The sequence below is a fragment of the Mesocricetus auratus genome, unplaced genomic scaffold (assembly GCF_017639785.1).
Source record: "Mesocricetus auratus isolate SY011 unplaced genomic scaffold, BCM_Maur_2.0 Super-Scaffold_100009, whole genome shotgun sequence".
NCBI classification, from domain to species: domain Eukaryota; kingdom Metazoa; phylum Chordata; class Mammalia; order Rodentia; family Cricetidae; genus Mesocricetus; species Mesocricetus auratus.
In genome coordinates this window covers 27,702,470-27,721,324 of record NW_024429193.1, presented here as the reverse complement: position 1 = coordinate 27,721,324, position 18,855 = coordinate 27,702,470, and the positions used below count along the sequence as shown (strand labels likewise).

At 44.3% G+C, this 18,855-nt stretch overlaps 1 protein-coding gene across 2 annotated transcripts; it reads right to left on the bottom strand.

The window, feature by feature from the left end:
• Nucleotides 1-4,669: 4,669 nt before the first annotated feature.
• Ostc (oligosaccharyltransferase complex non-catalytic subunit) lies at nucleotides 4,670-18,440 on the bottom strand. Of its 2 annotated transcripts, XM_040751788.1 has the most exons (5): nucleotides 18,227-18,440; nucleotides 14,797-14,890; nucleotides 12,121-12,318; nucleotides 5,959-6,080; nucleotides 4,670-5,231 (listed from the first exon to the last, which is right to left on the bottom strand). In XM_040751788.1, exons 1-4 carry the CDS (start codon nucleotides 18,363-18,365, stop codon nucleotides 6,002-6,004), a joined length of 510 nt encoding a protein of 169 aa, XP_040607722.1. In that variant the 5' UTR covers nucleotides 18,366-18,440; the 3' UTR covers nucleotides 4,670-5,231; nucleotides 5,959-6,001. The 2 variants fall into 2 exon arrangements, with proteins under 2 accessions (XP_040607722.1, XP_005082863.1); XM_005082806.4 differs by lacking the exon at nucleotides 5,959-6,080 and having other exon boundaries at nucleotides 18,227-18,436.
• Between the last annotated feature and the right edge of the window lie 415 nt (nucleotides 18,441-18,855).

Below are 18,855 nucleotides of genomic sequence, written 5' to 3'. Positions count from 1 at the left end.
TGCATCAATCAGACTAGGAAAGATGAAAAGGACTATCAAATGGGATAAATGCCCAGAGAGCAACCCCTTCTTTAATTTATCTCTTGGCTCAAATTCCACCAGATTCATCTAGAAGAAAACTGACCTTCCTGGTTTCTGCCACATCTCCTCTACTGGACCAGAGTTCTTTTTGAGCTGTTTTCCATGTTTAGCAAAGGTAGACAGTATTAGCAAAGCATCCACCCTTACACAAGGGCCCCTACTTCCAGCCTCCAGGGTCATTTTCTTCCGTGTCTTCAGGCCTCGAGTTCCCTCAAGGTCTTTCCATGACCTATGGTCTTCTAGAAAACTTGCCCATTTGGTTTTCATCTCTATCGCAAGATCCTGCCACTTTCCAACCAAAGCAATGATTCCATCTCTTATCTCTCACTACATAAAAGCCACCCTTAAACCTAGCTCCAAGTCCTGGAAGCCAGCTGGGGCTCCACTAGGCGGTCCTCCCTTGGGTATTCTCAGACAGCTGCAGCTGGAGGACAGCCGGGTGTGGGGCCCTGGGCCCAGCAGCTGATGGAGTGGTCAGTTCCAAGCTCAGCGGGTGTTGACAGGATCAGCTTCATTTAACTTCTCATGTGGTTTGGGGTTCTTACAATCATGAAGCTGGCTTCTCAGAGGGCACATCCCAAGAAGTAACCTTCTAAGAGGCAGGAAGCAGAAGCTGCCAGACTTGCTAAATGACCCAGGACTGGCATGGTGACACTCCTGCCATCCTCTGATCAAAACAGTCACAGGGTGAGCACACTTCTCTGTCTAGGGCAATTGGGATGGTTGCTTTGCATAAACCATGGGTAAGAGCTCCTGTTAGGTCATGTTTGGAAACAACAATCATCCTGGTTAAAATAAAACAGTGAATTGCAGCTTCTCCAATGCACTCAAGTGCTCATACCCTGAGCGTTGCTTAGATTGGCACTCACCCTCTGCTGTGAGGAGGCGATGTTCCGAGGAGGACCAGTGACAGACACAAGCACTGCCCAGCATGTGCGAAGGCTCACCCCTGACACACGCTCCAAAGACAGACTGTGAAGAGGGGCTGTCATCCATTCCACCAGGCAGCTCCTTGGCCTTCAGTCGAGTGGTATCAGCCTGCTTAGAAACTCTTTCCACCCTGCGTAAATCTCAAAAACGCTGTGAAGTGGACATAAAAATAAGAGCAGACTTTCCGTAGTTCATCATATTTATCACACATGCCTGCGCGTGCGCATTTCCACCACTCCCACGCCCAGAGGAGGTACAAACATGTATTAAATACAAGGATAGCAATGACGAGAAGCCTAACTCAAGGAAGCTCAGACCCTTCGAAAGCATCTTAGGCAGCCAGGAAGGGTGCACTAATTCACTTAGTTCTTAGACCACTCAATGATGCTACCTCTTGGAGAATGTAAGTATTCGCCAAAGGTGGCAATGCTGGCCATTGGAAGAGCTGAAATACAGGTCCATGGACTAGCAACTCATAGTATTAGTGAAGCAAGTAGCTTTTGGCAAGTGTTTTAGCATTTGGAACTTCAGGGAAGACACTATGGAGCTCTGAAGAGCAGGCTTTGCCACGGTAGCAAGGCATCTCAGTCTGTGCAAGCTCTGGACTCAACTTCCACCTGGGCAGGAGCTGTACGCTTCCTGTTCACCTCGAGTCATCCATTGTCTGGCTCTTGCTTTTTTGACTCAATCAATGCACAAGTCTCATTTCTTTGCTCAGGCTGATCTGCACTTGAAAGATTACAGCATACGTCAGAAACAACTACTGTACTGCCTAGAGGAGCTCCATTCCAACTCAAAATTCTTCTCACTCTGCCCTTCTGTCATGAACTTCGTATTTCGTAACACAAATAAACATTAATGGTGATTACAACACAACCATCTTTTCTCATTTTCAGGTTTTCTCTCTTTCTCTCCCCCCCAACATCATTTTCAAGTTTTCTGTTGTTTTGAGACAGGGTCTTCCTATGGAGCCCAGGCTGACCTTGAACTTGCTTCAATACTCTGCTTCCGTGTCCAGAGTGCAGAGATGATAAGCATGTGTCACACCTGGCTCTCATTTATAGTCCTGCATATAGGACATCTTTATAAATCTGAGATAGTTCACCTCAACTGTTCATTTGCTGAGATCTCAAATCGCCTGCTCAAGACTATCTTGGTTAGGTAACTGAGGTCAGAAGAGCTGTCCCCTGTGTGTGTGGACTCTGTGGGGTGGTCCTGGACAACGTAAAAAGGGAGAGTCGACTGAGGGGCCCAGCAGAGCGTCACCGATCTCAGCTGTGTCACTGGGAAGTGACCCAGTGTTTCCAGCGTCCCCTGGCCTGGGTTCCCCACCAAGTGAACCCTTGAACTGCGAACCAGTTTTCCTTTACCAAGCCACAGAAGGGAACTAAGACAAACCATTCATAATGTGTCACACACCTACCCCTTGAAGAAAGGATTCAGTGTAGAGTGTGGCAAGATGGTAAGCCCGGTGGTTAGCTTTATCAAGTTTACCCGAACTTCCTAGTCATATGCTACTCTTGAGGTGACCTCCAACGACCAGTGTCTAGCCACTCCTACCTGCCACACTGCCCTGACAGGCAAGCTTTGCTCTGGAGCTCTGGCCTGCCCGCCCATGATGCCTGGCATCATCTGCCGGCGTTTCCTGTCTAGTTCCCCTCCCTTCCATTTCCTTTTGTACGAGTTATTCTCCACAAAACCATTTGATGCCTTTGAGCACCGTCTTCTGGGAGAGCCGCGTGGTAAGTCTCCAGTCCGGTAAGGAAACTCACTGTACGCTCCTCCTAGTAAATAATGCTTAGCAGTTTTCCCACACACTGTGATGTTGACTCCTGCCACCTAAAATATTTTATGTCTAGTATAGATCATTTTCTTCGTTTCTTCACATAAAAATCATACCTTTTGCCAACAAAATGTTTCATACAATTGACTATATGCTTCAAAATATTGACTTAAATATTATTTCACTTAGTAAGTATTTTACTGTACTGGCTAAAGAAATGATTACCCAGGGTTGGAGAGATGGCTCAGTGGTTAAGAGCACTGGCTGCTCTTCCAGAGGACCTGAGTTCAATTCCTAGCACCCATGTGTCAATTCACAACTGTCTATAACTTGTTCCAGAGGATCTGACACCACACAGACATAGATGCAGGCAAAACACCAATGTACATAAAATCTGTTTTTAAAAGGTACATGTTAAAAAAAAATTACCCAAAAAAGCTAATTTTGAGATAGAACTAGACCGTCAGTGTAGCACCACCTAGTGGTTTGTAGTAGGAACTGTTACTTCCCCATCAAGGCGACCTCGCTGTATTGTTGGTATTGTCCACCCAACTTGAGGTTTCAGAAGATGGTCCATTCCTACTGGACCAGGCCTTGAACTCTGATGGGGATGGATGGGCCAGTTTTCCTTCTCAAAGCTTAACGCACGGGCACCCGTTTCCTCTGTGCACATCACCGGTACCCATGGTTCACTTTGCTGTTGTACCTGAGTTTGTACCTCTGATCTACTGACCACTGAATGGCAGCTCTGCAGGGCGGAGCCTTTGTTCATCCCATGCTCAAAGCTCTCTGAATGGATGGATGCATCTTTATCAGTGAGTGGCTGGCTAACGATCACCCTTGGAACTAGAAGGCGTAGGAGACTCAACTGAGGGAGTCTTACTGGAAACTTGCAGATTTTATGATTAGAACGAATTGAGCTAAGAGGCCATGACCTGTCAGAGAACTGAAAGACCTGGCCAGAAAAAGTATACAGTCCTGGTCCTGGTCTAGGGGTGTTCAAAGCGTGTTACTGAAAACCAGTGTGAGACGGACTGTTCTACCATCACAGCTCTGATGAGAGCATGCAGCTGCTCTTGGTAACCATAGGAATGCGGGGCTGTTTCCTCAGGAAGCACCCTCACGATCCCAGCAAGGGGCACAGTAAAGGAATTGCTGACATGATCCCTTCATGGTATGGTTAAGGTTTCTGTTGTGAGTAAGAGAAAACACCCACAGGCATCTGAAGGAGTCCAGACAGAGAAGGACTGGACATGCAGGGCTGGGGAAGTGGGAGGGAGGGAACAGTGGAGACCACAGAATAGAGCATGGGGAGACAGAGAACTGAGAGAAGGTTGAATAACAGAGTGGGGGGGGTTAGAGTAGGTGCTTGCAATGTGTAACAAGTACTTGTGAATAGGACTAAGGGAGCCTGGAAGCTAGCTTGGGCTTTGATATGCAGTCACAGGTATATGTTAATGGTTCATAAGCCTCTTTCTGCCAGACCTAAGGGGAGTGGTTCCTTTTCCTAGATGGGTACAGGTTTCACAACTTCCTGAGGAAGGGTGGCTTTCATCTAATTGCCAGAAATCCTTCTACTGTCCAGGTTGATGTGGGCCCACTCAATTTTGGATGAGTCAGTGGGCCTGCCCATCTGGTAGGGATAAGGGTACCCTTTGGAGCTGATACCTAGCAATGACTAAGGAACACAAGATGGGACTCTTGACTTATAGAGCAAAAGTTAATTCAACTGAGCTGGTTCTGGTGGCATGCACCTCTGATCTCAGCAGTCAGGAAGCAGAGGCACACTCATCCACACAGCAACTTCTAGGCCAGACAGAGCCACACAGTGAGATCCTATATCAAAACAAAACAACAAAACCACACACTAAAGCGTTAATTAGAAAAATCATTTATTTCTGCTCCTTTCATACATATTGTCTAGGAAACAGTCTCCCGTATGTGTCTGAAATGGCAGAGTCCCACACACCGTTTAAAGGCAAAGCACCACTGGGGGAACTGACCAGTTGTCCAAGTATCTCAGTTCTCACGATATACTTCCCGATTTGCATTAATTTCTGAAAATCAGAAATATCATGTCCAAAAAATGATAAGGGGGTTGTAAAAAATAATCATTTTATTCAATACCAACGTTTTAGAAATGGAGTATATTTTCTCTAGGAAGTAAAAAACTAAGAAGAAAATGCCACTTAACATAGTTGGTACATCGAAGAGGTCATCAGAAAAAATACTGTAATGAACGTGTCTCTGACAGCGTGAACCCCAGTCCTAGCCGGCATATGCTTGCTAGGGTGTCCTCAACGTGGCTTTTACTCTGCTCTTCACTCTTCTCCTCACCCACCGCACAGGGGAATGGCTCAGCCTCTAATGCTTCACAACAGGAGTCAATCCAGGATTCACTGACTTCCTCAAAAGGCACTAGCCCATCAGGTAGCCCCTGCAGAAGTAATTCATAAACACAGAAAGTGAACAGGAAGCAACAATTCAGAAGAGCCCGCTTCCTATGAATCAAATGACAATCCCCAATCTCCCTGCTATTTCACCATCACCTCTGTTTCATGCCAATAAGTAAGTGGCTTCCCGTTACTCTATCCTCTCAATGCAAATCACAAGCAATATGCGAACTAAGAGTATTAGTTTAAGTTGTGCTACATTCGTTTTATGCTGTGAAATATTTGTTTAATGATGCAAAGACCTGTTGTATTCTTTTATGTTGCATTTGTTTAACTCTGTGAAGCTGTGTTACTTTGCCTGTCTAAAACACTTGGTTGGTCTAATAGAGCTGAACAGCCGACAGAAAGACAGGAGAGAGGAACAGGTGAGGCCGACGAGAACAAATAGGAGAAATCAAGAGAACAGTGAGCAGAGCAAGAAAAGGAGGAGAGGCAGACACCAGGGGATAGACACCCAGCCACACAACCAGCCACTGAGGAAAAAGGAAAGAAAGGTGTATATAGAATAAGTCAAGCTAAGGCTGGGCATTCGTTAAGAATAAGTCTCCATGTATTTACTTGGAAGCTGAGGGTGAGGGCGGGCCCCAAACAGTAAAATAAACAAACAAAAATTAGACACAAAAGGCAGGAAAATGAAAAGACTATATAAAAGCTAAAGCTAACAATCAGAATCAATCTTTGGACTCTCAAAATTATAACAAAAAAACAAACCTCTTTATGGAAACTGACTTGGACTGCAAAGCCCCCATCATTACTAGAGGCAGCACTGGGAGTCAGGAATAGCACGCCTGGAGCTGAGCCTCTGAGCCCCCAAACTGTGGAGGTGTCTGCCCCTGTGGGAAGTGTGCAGAAGGCAGTCACAGAAGAGCTGTGCCCACGGGTGGCAGCAAATTTCAGATGAGAGTTCCTTTCCCTGGAGCTGGGAGCCAGCCTGAAGCCTGCTGAGGAATTGAATGTGGTCCTCGGGTTCCAGCCCTTCCCTCCTGCAATGACAGCCTGAGTAACACCACAAGGGATGGGCAGGGCCAGAACAAAGCTGACAAATGCTACATACAGTACTACCCACCCCAGAACGACTGAAAGCGCCCTGCACGCAGAGGCTTCTGTCACATGCCCCTGCCACTCATGGGTAGGCCTGGCCCAACCTCACTCAGTTTCCTCAGCTATAAAGTAGAGTTTCTGCGGGAGACCTGAGGAGTCTCTCAGAAAGGATTTCTGCAGCACAAGGTATGAGCATGTTGAGTTTTTTCACCTGTCAAGTAGGAATTAGCTCTCCTGGAGGCTCACTACAGTGGCACACACCAACAGATCAATGTGCAGCCAATACAGCCTTCACTCTTTCCTCCTACAGAATCTGCCCTGCCAATCTACTGAGAACTCTCATCTTACTCAAGCTGGCCTCCCCCGAGCGTGCTCAGACTGAGTAACATAAAAAGAGCCCTGAGCATGCTCAGACTGAATAACATAAAAAGAGAATGTATCCACACTGACTCAAAGACCCCAGAAATTCATTATCATAAAGTATGATGCTTCCAAACAGAAGCAAAACAGGGTAGTAATTGTCACAGTACAGAAAAGGCTCCAGATGATTTCAGCAAGGGTTCACATCAGGGCCACACAGCACGGTATTCAGTGCTTGCTTACACGAGGACAGCTCTATATAGACAGGTTCCTGTCACCTGCTGTGTGATGTGAACATGCATGCCAAAGCCCCCCACCCCCCCCCCCCTGCCAATGACAGTTAACCATTGTGGTTTCCTTCCTGAAGGCAACGTGTGACCTATGTTTGTGTGCTATAAACCTTAAGAAACATTGGGGAATGTTCTAGAGACATGGTTCAGTAGTTAAGAGCACTGACTGCTCTACTAGAAGACCTGGGTTCAAATCCCAGCACCTACTTGGTGGTTCACAACCACCATGGAAATCCAGTTTCAGGGAATTCAACACCCTCCTCTGGCCTCCATAGGCACCAGACATACATGTGGTAAAGACACATGTAGGCAAAACATCCATATACATAAAATAATAATACATTTTTAATTTTAAAAAAACAGAGAACATTAGGAGATAAAAAAAATATAAAAATAAATAAACCACTATCACATACGTTCTGGTGGAGAATCAAAGTAAACACCTTAGAATGCATTTACTATGGCCACTCCTTTCTTACAGACAAGATAATTCAGTAACCCTTAATTATTATAGTCAGGCTAATGAGAATTCTACAGATAAATACAATCAAAGTGAACCAAGAATTCAAAAACAAGAATTGGGACCAACAAAATAACTCAGTAGGTCAGAGTGCTTTGTGCTCAGTCTGAGAACCTGAGTTCAATTCCAGGGACCGACATGGTAGAAGGGGAGAATCAATTCCACAAACTATCCTCTGACCTATGCATGTGCCGTGACACATGCCCCCTACACACACACACACACACACACACACACACACACACACACAAATAGATTTATTTTTAAAAACTACAGATAGAAGCCACCATGAAATATCTTTTTTCTTTTCAGGGAGCCATTATTTCAACAGTCACCAAGTCCCTTCTACATAAGACTAGGTTAGCATTAACAGGAGTTTCTCAAGAGTGTGCCACGATTATATTTCTTTGCAATGTCCTAAAAGGGTGTTGGGCTTGGGATGTAACTCAGTGGAGAGTATCTGCCTAGATGCTTTGGTCCAAAATAAATGGTTTCTCATTCTACATTTTAAAGTATTTAATTTGTATGTTATGTGTATGCACCTGTGTGTGCATGTATGCGTGCATGTATGCCATGGCACACATGTGGGGGTCAGAGGAAACTCAAAGGAGTGAGCTATCACCTTCTAGTGAGTTTCAAGGATAGAGCTGAGTTCATCACTTAGCAAGGGAGCCTTCACCCACTGAGCCATCCTGCCAGCCCTGTTCTCATGTTATAGCTAAGAGCGTGAGACTGGACGGGCAGTTCACCACTAGGCCAGAGAAGAGCAGAAGCAGAAGCAGCACTGACAGTGCAGAGCCCATGCCTACTCCACCATCTTCTCCAGGGTCCAGGAACGTTCCCACTTCTCTTTTAGAAGCAGCAATGGTTCAGTCATCTCTTTCTGACACTGTGGCCAAACTCCAAGTTGAAATGGAGCTTTTAGGTTGCTCCCAACAACAAAGCACATTACACTTGGTGGCACATAAGCCCTTTCTCCCTTAATCTGACAGCCTCTAGCGATCTCTGCATTACTAACTGTATTGAGTAGATCCGGGATCTGAAACAAGGTCACTGAGCTGACCCGAAGTCTGGGGATGTCAGCAAGTGGCAAGCCCAGTGGATGCTAATTTTCCAGCCACTTCCTCTGCTACACACTGTCCTCGGCAACAATGTGACTGTCCTACGTCACCGGTGTCTCCTGTCTCACTTGTAAAAACTGAGCACTGGACTGACTCAAGATTCTACTTGCTGAAATGACCTCCATGCCAGACTCCTTACAGCATTCGTTTTTTTGGAATATAGCGCCAATTGTAGAAGCAAATGAAACAGACTCTCAAATACCAAAAGGCTGGCTACAGAGCCACCATGCTTTCTTTAGGCCAGGACTGACCTAAAGGGGGAGGAAGGAGTGGAGAATACGGCTAATAAGTACAGGGGCACAATGGATCGTCCTAACGCCCTCAGCACATGCGTCTGAATGTGTTTGTCACCGTCCTCAGTAAAATGTTCAATCACCGTGGCTCCAGTAAAATAAAACTTTTACTAAAAGGGTATCTAACCCTCAAATTACAGAGTAAGCAGGTAGACAACAAGAGGCCAGAGGTTGATACTAAAATAGGAACACACCGGTAGCAAAGAGAAGTGACACTCACACTGAAGTCATAAAGGAAAACTAAAAAGTAGTGCTACGTATAAACACAAAATACAAACAGAAAATCACCCTAAGGCGCAAAGGCAAAATTATACTCTATGCTCACACTGTCCTGCTGGTAACAGGTACAAACTGGACTTGGTAGCAGGTGCCAGCACTCTAGGTAGCTCAGAAGCCTGAGGCAGGAGGATCACTTAAGCTCATGAGCTTATAACCAACTTTGGTTAACACACTGAGATTATAGCTCAGAAAAGGAAAAAATATATAATTTCTGGGTGTAAATGTTTAAGGTGACAATAAAATGTAAGCGCTTTAGAAAAGATTTGAGGGCTTTTTGGTTGTTTTGTGAAGCAGGGTACCAGGTAGCCCAGGCAGTCCTCAAATCTACACAGTTGAGGCTGGCCTTGAACTCCTGGTGGTCCACCTCAACCTCTCAAGTGCTAGAATTGTCCACCAAGACAACATGGCTTAGAAAGAAAACTGTCAGTACTATGGGAAACGGCAGTCTCTCCCATACTAGCAGACTGTACCAGGCTATGGCAAATTCTTTCTAAGAAGCAAAGAAAAGAACAAAAAGACGTTGGAGTGCCCAAGGGGTCATACAAGGTGGCAGTGGTCAGAAGCATTCCCTCCGACAACTGAGAGTCAGAAACAGAAGCCTGCGAGACTACACAGCCACACAAATACTTGGTTGACAGACTCTTGTGTAAGACCTGCCAGGATTAAGTTGGGACTATGGCATCTTAAGTTGAGTAAGCAGCCTCACTGACAGTCTTGGGCATTTGAACCTTTGGTCCCCAGAAGATTGTGCTATTTGGACGTGCGGCCTTGCTGGAAGCCTATGTCACTGAAGCCTACGTCACTGAGTGCAGTGTCCCTTGCAAATTGCTTGGTCTATTTTGTGCTTGTGGTTCAAGGTCTGACCCTGGGCTCCATGCTCCACCACCATGGACTCAACCCTGTGAAGCTGCAAGCCACCTCGGTCACGGTGCTTTACCACAGCAGTGGAGCTAACACAGATGCTTACTATAGTTCTTTAAAAAATAGATTGATTACTGAACTGATTTTTGTGTTTGGCTTGCCAAAGGTAAAATCAGAATATATGAAAATTTCTATCAACTTCAAATTAAACCCTAACTACTTGCTTCATCAAACTTTTCTAACTTTCAAACAACCCCAATTAGAATCATATATTTCTACAAAACCTATGTACTTTTCTTCTAAAAACATTTTAAATTTCCTGAGTTCCAATAACTTTGATGGCTTCCAGTTTAGTGTTTTTAGGGAACTCCTGAGAGTGTGAACGAGTGGGTCTCTGATTCCTGGGCCTTTGCTTGGGACTCTTCCTTCTGTTGGTTAGTCCTGTACAACTGCAGTGGAATACTTTTTGTTTCATCTTAATCTTAATGTTAGTGCTATCTCTTAGAAGCCTGTTCTTTTCTAATGAGAGACAGAAAGAAAGGGAGGGGATCTGGAGAGGAAGGGAGATGAGTAGACGGAGTGGCTATTGTTATCAGGAGATATTATGTGGGAAAAACAATCTATTCTCAATAAGAAGAAAAAAACTTTTTCCTATCTTAAGGGACTATATTTCTTTGCTGTCTACTGCTTAATGGGGTTTTCTTCATGCAGGCTGAAATCCATATCAAAATGCCTGGGACCAGAAGTGTTTGGTATTTCTTTTTTCTTTTGCTTGATGTGTGTATATGGCACATGTGCGCATGCGTGCATGCGTGCGCGTGTGTTCACGCACGCACATGTACAAGGGGGTGAAAACTCAGGAAGGCTGGCTGGTCAGTGAGTTCCAGATGGCAGCCTGTCTCTGCCTCCCTAGCAGCAAATTACAGACATGTATCTTCGTCGCAGCTCTTTACATGGCGATTCAGAAGATGAACTCGGGTCCTCAGGCTTCCGTAACAAGCATCTCCCCAACTGAAATTTCAGACTCCAATATTTGCATATATAATGAGATATTTTAGGGATGGGATCATTTATAGCAACTGGGGGTGTAGCTCAGCGGTAGAGAACATGTCAAAGTGGCTAGTTTTATGTCACCTTGACACAAGCCAGAGTGAGTCATCTGAAAGGAGGGAGCCTCAGGTGAGAAAATGCCTCCATAAGATCGGGTGTGTAGGCAAGTCAACAGGGCATTCTCTTAGTCAGTGATCCATGGGGGAGGGCCCAGCCCATTGTGGGTGGTGCCATCCTTGGGCTGGTGGTCCTGGAGTCTATAAGAGAGCAGGCTAAACGAGCAGGAAGCAGCACCCTCCATGGCCTCTGCATCAGTTCCTGCCTCCAGGTTCCTGACCGGTTTGAGTATCTGCCTTGGTTTCCCTCAATGGACTGTAGTGAGTGAAATAAACCCTCCTCCCGAAGTTGCTTTTGGTCATGATGTTTCATGACAGCACAGTGACCCTAGACACTCCCTCACGTGCACAGCGCCCCTGGATTTGCTTTCTAGCATTGCAAAACTTTAAGCCCAAACCAATCCAATCATTTATGTTTTATGTCTCTCTCCATGTATCCAAAGGTTAACTTCATACAGTATTTCAAATAATTCTGTATGGTGTGGCATTTTCCACTGTGCTATCATACTGGCTGTCAAAAACTTTAGCTTCTTAGGTTAGGAATAAGCAACTATTTAATATTTATACTAATAATGAAAGAGCAGCAGCAGCTGTGGCTTAAAAATCCTCTTTACTGTTACTAATGCTACTGGAATCTGACATAGTAACCAAAAGGTGCATTCTAGAAAAACCAGCTACAGCCAGTCAGTGCGGCTGAGACAACAGAACTAGACTTTCTCATGAGCTTGCACGGGGAGAGCCAAGAAGACATACTGGTCTCAATTTTGTTACAACTATAACTACAACTTGAGGCAAGTCACAAATTTTTTAGTACTTGGACATTTTTTACCTTTAAATGAGTGTTAAATTAAATCTATGAATTTATGATATGATATCCAAGTAATTATTATACCAATTCATAACAAAAGTTAAATTGCTTATTATGTGAAGTATTTTACTTACGGCAATTTCATTCTCATGAATACTCTAGCCATGAAGAAACTCAGCAGGACACAGACAAAGCCAATGAAGAGAAGAAGAAACCTATTGAGTTTTGGAATATTTGGTGCATTGGATCGGTCCAGGATTATGAAACCTAAACCTCCCATTGTAAACAGGAAGCTAGACGCAAGTCCTTCCATAATATACTGTCCGTTTACTCTGAAAGAGAACACCACAGCAAAGCAAATGAATGTTACTAGAAAATTAATGTTTTTCCCTTTAGATTAAAATTCCTGTTTTTGCTACAACAGTTTGTGCTAACATTTTATTCTTAGCCTTACAATTATTTATTATGCCTTTAGATACTCATCTGTTCATACATTCAACAGGTATTTGCTGAGAAGTATATCACACTATCAAGTATTATTCTTGGTTCAGGGTATACAACAATGAACAAAACAGATAAAAACCTGTCTTGGCTGGGAATGTAGCTCAGTGGTAGAATTTGCCTATCACAAGCACACATAAGACTTAACCCAAGCACCACAAAAAACAAACAAAAAAGTAAAAAAATAAAATGTGGTCATCATGTAGCTTACTTAAAAAAGTTTTAAAATATCAACTATCAGGGTTGGAAAGGTGGCTCAGTGGTTAAGAGCACTGGCAGTTCTTCCAGAGGTCCTAAGTTCAATTCCCAGGACCACACAGTGGCACAGCCATCTATAATGAGATCTGATGCCCTCTTCTGGCAAGCAGATGTACATGCAGACAGAACACCATATGCATAAAATAAGATACAAGGTTTAAAAAAAATGTATCAGCAAGGCAGGCAGTGGTGACACATGCCTTTTAATCCCAGCACTTGGGAGGTAGAGACAAGTGGATCTCTGAGTTCAAGACCAGCCTGGTCTACAAGAGCTACTTCTAGGAAAACCTCCAAAAGCCACAGACAAACCCTGTCTCCAAAAAAAAAAAAAAAAAAAAAAAAAAAATCAGCTAACAAAATTGTCTAGAAAATAAACACATTTTACATATATATATATATGTATATATATAAAAACTTTAACTTTTCAAAGTTATGCTAGCTAAATTTCTATCACACTTTTTTTTCTTTAGTTTTTCAAGGCAGGGTCTCACTATGTAGCTCTGGCTTCTAGGGGCTCACTATGTATAGCAGGCTGGCCTTGAACTCAAGAGAGGTGCCCACCTCTGCCCCCCAAGTGCTGGGGTTAAAGGGGATTAAAGGTACATACAACTTCCTAACTCTATCTCACCTTTAATTACAGCTCTTAGGAAGCAGAGACTGGTGGGTTTCTGTAAATTCAAGGCCAGCCAGGACTACACAATGTGACCCTGCCTATAAGCAAATAATATTATATCAACTGCAAAGAAATTTGAACTAGCTGTGTTTACTGATGCCATAATAATTAATAAATCTCTCATCTCAAAGTATTAAGGCATGCATTCTTAACTAAAGCCCTATGACCCCAACATCTCTAGCAATCTGTCAACCCTTACATGCAAATTTGTGGATATGCTTGTATCTGATTTTTCTTTTTAAAAATTTAATTCATTTACTGTCATCTATGTATGTATCTGTTTAGGGGTGAGCATGCCATAGCACACATGAGGAGGTCAGAGGACGACTTGCTGAAGTCAGTTCTCTCCTTCCATCTGTGGGTCTTGGGGACTGAACTCACGCTGAGACTGGCATCGAGTGCCTTTACCTGCGGAGCCACCTCCACAGCCCACAGCTGACTTTTCAGGAATAGGGTTATGCTGAATTCTTAGAAAAAGCTAATTTCTGTCAAAGAGATGGCTATCAACAGGGATTATAGAGAAGGCACATGATATTTCTCATTAACTAACTGATTTCATTGAAAAAGTAATACTGTTTTAAAAAAACATAATTTCATACCAAATTCAGCTGGAATGTTATTGCACTGATGAAATGGAACTCATAAGGTCTCACAATTACATTTCTTATTTACCACATTCAGGATCTATAAATGTCTTTTCTAAAGTGCCCACATAACTGCCATAAAGGGTCATTCCCTCCCTATACATGAGACCCCAGATTTGATCTCCAGTCCCTAAATAAGCAAATACTTCAGGCCTGTAGTTCACATGGTTTATGCCACACTTACTCAGCTTAGCTTAAGAACAGCTATGGATAATAAATTAGGCACCCTAGTGGTGCAATCAGTGTGTGGTTTTTATGTGGTAATATGTAAATGGGTTTGCTAATTCCAATAATTATTATTTAGTAATAATGCTACAAAAAATGACTGTAGTTTGCTGACACTAGAACAGTCTGTCATTTTGATTTTAAACCAGCCTTTAGGTTGGTGATATGCCAATCAGTAAGAGACACCTGGCTTTCTAATAGATAAATAATACAGTTCTATTATGTTACATTCTTGCCTCCTTTGTCATAAGAAGTCCAAATTTCTAATTGCAGATAAGCCCCACAGCATTTTTACTGTACTTCATTTTTAATTTACCTGTGTTTTCTGATAGCCAAAGTCTCCTACTGACCCTAGGCTCACAATGTAGCCCAGACTCCCTAAAACCAGAGACCCTCCTGCTGGAGTTACAAGCATGTGCCATCATGCTCGTTTTTCTCATGCTGAATAATTAGGCATGCCCCACAACCTTCTTTCCCATCATCGAGCTGTTCAAAATGCTATCTTTTACCTGTAAGCCAAGAAAGCTACTGGTCTCTGATGTCCATGTTCATCAGTCATTGAGCCAACGCTTGGAGGTTCAACAATAACGTCATAGATTATTCCTAACGGAAAAAGACAACAGTACAGATTAGATTTCTCAGTTTGAAATCCGCCTCTAATTACATTTAAATAGGACTTATTTGCACATAAACAGGGTTGCTTTGACTGTCTTATTATAATCCAATCAGATCCAGCTAACATTCTCATCTTTGGATAAGCCACTTTAGAATGACACCTAAACAGATATTATCTCTCAAAGAGGTGCCAATTTCACAAAGGGAACTTAGTAACATGTGCTAATATTCTAGAATGACTCCACAAATAAGGGACATTTAATACTAGGGATCTACTTTAGTGCAAAAATAAAGCTACATATCTGTGATTTTAGATCTGTAAATTGAAAGAGGCTTAAGGAAATCTTGCTTTTTTTCTGGCTGGTTGAGAGGAGTTCTCACTTTCACTCTGAAGCAGATGGCTGCCTCAAATATGCTGACCTTCCTGCCTCAGACTCCTCAGTGCTGGGATGGCTCCGTCAGTGATCACTAATGTCAACCCCAGCATCTCACAATTCAGTAATGACCGACTGGCTGACCATGGGGATACACTCGTACCCCACTGTTCTTACACACAGGGCCTCAAGTATAGCTTTTCTTATGCAACAGCAGGTCTGTCTCCCTCCTAACAAAAGAATCAAAGAATGTCCTTACCTTCTCCCTGTCAAACCTACAAAGCCAGGCACCTACATTCACTCAGCTACATGAGAAAAGCCCCTCCTCCTCGGCCACCCCATCCCACTGGCCTTCTTAGAACTTCACCCCTGTGGATATCTCTTCTCCACCCCGTCTTTTCAAGCTCTTTCTCTACCATCGACCCTTCGTTCCTGTAGTTTCCTAACATTCTGTTTCTGCCCTTCTTAAACACACACAGTCCTGGAAAGAACTAAGCATTAGGCCTACATCTATCTTTCAGTTTCTGTCACCCTTGACAGAGCTGAGGTTGCCTGTGACCTCCAGGCTGTGGCCTCTGAGTCCCATAATTGTTCAGTCACTGTCTTCCCAGAAACACTTATTTTCTAAAAGGCAAACAAAACTGGGCAGATAAAAGACTAATTAAAACCAACCTAAACTACAGCTTCTTAAACTGTGCGCTGTAACACGGGACTGACACACTGTGGGTTTTGGGGAAATGCCACTAGTAAAGGTGTGTGCACACTACAGGGGAGATTAACTCTAAACTGTATGCATGCTCCACAGCCTTGGTTCTGAACACAGCACATGGATTTATTTACAACAGAGCATAGTCCACACTGCACAATGGCAAAAAACACTGCCTGAAACATCTGAGCTCAGTTTCCAGACTACATGGATTATGGCTGCTCTTACTATATATTACTACACACACACACACTTTGCTCTCCTACAGCATCATGCTAAGTATCAAATTAGTATTGCTGGACTGGACGGTATATTGGTTTTTAAAATTGCTTTATAAATGTCTTTAAACATTGTCAACTGAATCTTAGCTTCAAATTAGGGCAGAATTTACAAAACTTTCTGAGATGGTCCTAAACATGCTTCCCATGTCACACTACATGTTCTCAGCATTGGCAATTATAAATTCAAAATATTACACTCTGAAGGACACTGCGACTGCTTCCTTAGTGTACGGATTTGCTTTCAGTTTTAGGAAACAGTGCAATTGTGTGTCTACCAAACTACCATTGGAAAGTCAGTTTTTGTGTTACTATCAGTAAAAGTTTGATATGTATATTTTATACATCTATTTTACACCACCAGGGTTGTGCAAAATTTTCTCAGGCCAAAATGGATCACAAAGGAGGAAAAGTTCGAGAAGCCCAGATGTAAGTAAAACAAAAGGCACCTCGATGGCCTCCTGGTCCTACATTTTGTCCATAGTTTTTTTTTTTTTTCTTTTCTAGGATACCCCCCCAGCCATTCAAACTCAGGCTTACAGGCAATTTCTTCAGGAAGCACACAGAACGAAAATGGGGCTTCCAGCTCTCATCTTCAACGGCACTCTATGTAGCAGGAAGCAACTGTGTGGTATTTAACATGTCTCAACTACATTCTGAGGAGGGCTGAGTAATTACATTTTGTTTGCTTCTATCCCAGCGCTGAGTTAACAGAAACTCAGTTAACACCTGCCATCCTCAGCAACGCTGTTTATGTACAAAGGTATACTCACAGATTTTAGAAGACTGTCCTTTCCAGGGGTCAAAAGTAAGTGCACAAGATTCGGCCTTGACCACTACCGGTGTCCTTTCCACTTTGACCCTGGCTGGAGCAGAGTCCCCCCCAACCCCATTTACAAACACCAAAAAGGAGGCCCAATGGAAAGCTGAGGCTTCTAGAAAAAACTCTTGCCACCAAAAAGAAATGAGTTAGGAAACAGGCCAGCAAGAATGGAGACTTTTTTTTTTTAAAGCCAAATGCATTTCGTTTCATCTATTCAGTATTCACTGCTTAACGCTATGGGCACACCAGGTAATGCCTTTTTTTTTAACAACAAAAAAAAATTGATTAAAGTAGCAGTTAGCATTAGTGTTAAAGTAAGTTAGGCAGGGTGTAAACTCTACCTATCAAAGCCAAGTAGTATGAAACAGCAACAATCATATGGTCACCACCGCGCCAAAAACTTGAACCACTCTTGCTAACTTTAGATCTTTTTACTGTCCTGAGTTAGGTACCCTACATCCTAAACTCCAAAAGCACAATCCCGAGTAAACCCTGGAAATGGCGCTCCAAGGGCTCTCTGAAGACTGCAGACAGACTGCCAACTCATCAGTAGGCAGGGCCACACCCCTTTACATTTTAGACTTGAAGGGGGACCGGGTGACAGATACCCCAAAAGCGGTGTTCCTCGAGCCCCCAACTTCTGGAAGTCCTCTAAAACACACCCCCTTTTTGCAAGCCTCAACTCCAATCTCAAAAGCCGTGGTTTCGACACATCCCGTTCTCGCTCTTGTGACTAGAAACAAAGCAACCCCAAGACCTTGGAGCTAACACACTCGATGGGTGGGCTGTCAGGTCTCTTCCAAGGTGCCGGGGACCACAGAGAGACGCGTCTCAAAGTCCCACCCTCTCGGGCAGCCTCGGAGAGAGCGAGCACGGAGTATGAGGCTCCCAGGACCCCGACGGAACGACGTGCAGCAAGTAGTAAAAAGGAGAGCTGGGCTTGACAAACCCGGTCAACTCGTCTCTCGGGATGGGAGCCTGGAAGGGGAGGGCCTGCAAGGAGGAGGGAGCACTTCTCTGCAGGGCAGGGCGCCACCCGAGCTGCGCTCCGCTCCTCGGCCCGCACGCCAGCCGGGCTCGGCGGCCACGGGCCTCCGCAGCGGGCAGCCCGCTCGCCCACCCGACCCATCACGGCCGGGTTACCTCCGGTAATGAGGAAGTACGACACCACCACCAGGGCGTACACCGTCATGGCCGACGGCATGTGCACCCAGGGCGGCTTCTTCAGCTTCAGGTTGGGGCATTCGAGCACTAAGAAGGGGACTCGGTACAGAGTCTCCATGTCGGCGGCCGCGCGGACAGCACTCCGGCCTCCGGCCTCCCGCGCTGCCCGGAAACAGGCCCGCCTTCCCTAGCTCTTGCGCCTGCGTTAGCCGAGGAACGCAGGTCCGTAAAGGTCAGAAGTTGACAACCCAGCCACTAGGAAATGAAGCGATCGTATTGGGCTGTTAAGGGATATATTTTGGAAGGACTAAAATAAAGAATGTTATTTATCTTAAGCGGGTGCCAGACGCTCGTTTTCTTGCTGAAACATTGGTTGGATATTATACATCTTCCAGGACCTGTAAGGCATCCTACGTGGCCAAGCTGGAGAAGAGCTGAGGCGGGTGCCCACTGCCCCGCCCACTTGCTGACGACACACTTGGAGGCTGATTGGCTGCTGGAATCTCTACGTTCACAGAGTGGAGGGGGAGTGGGAAAGTTTAGAAACTTCTATTAACGTTGGAGGTTCCCCGGGGCTTGAAAATAACTCGCTGAACTTTTTCTTCATA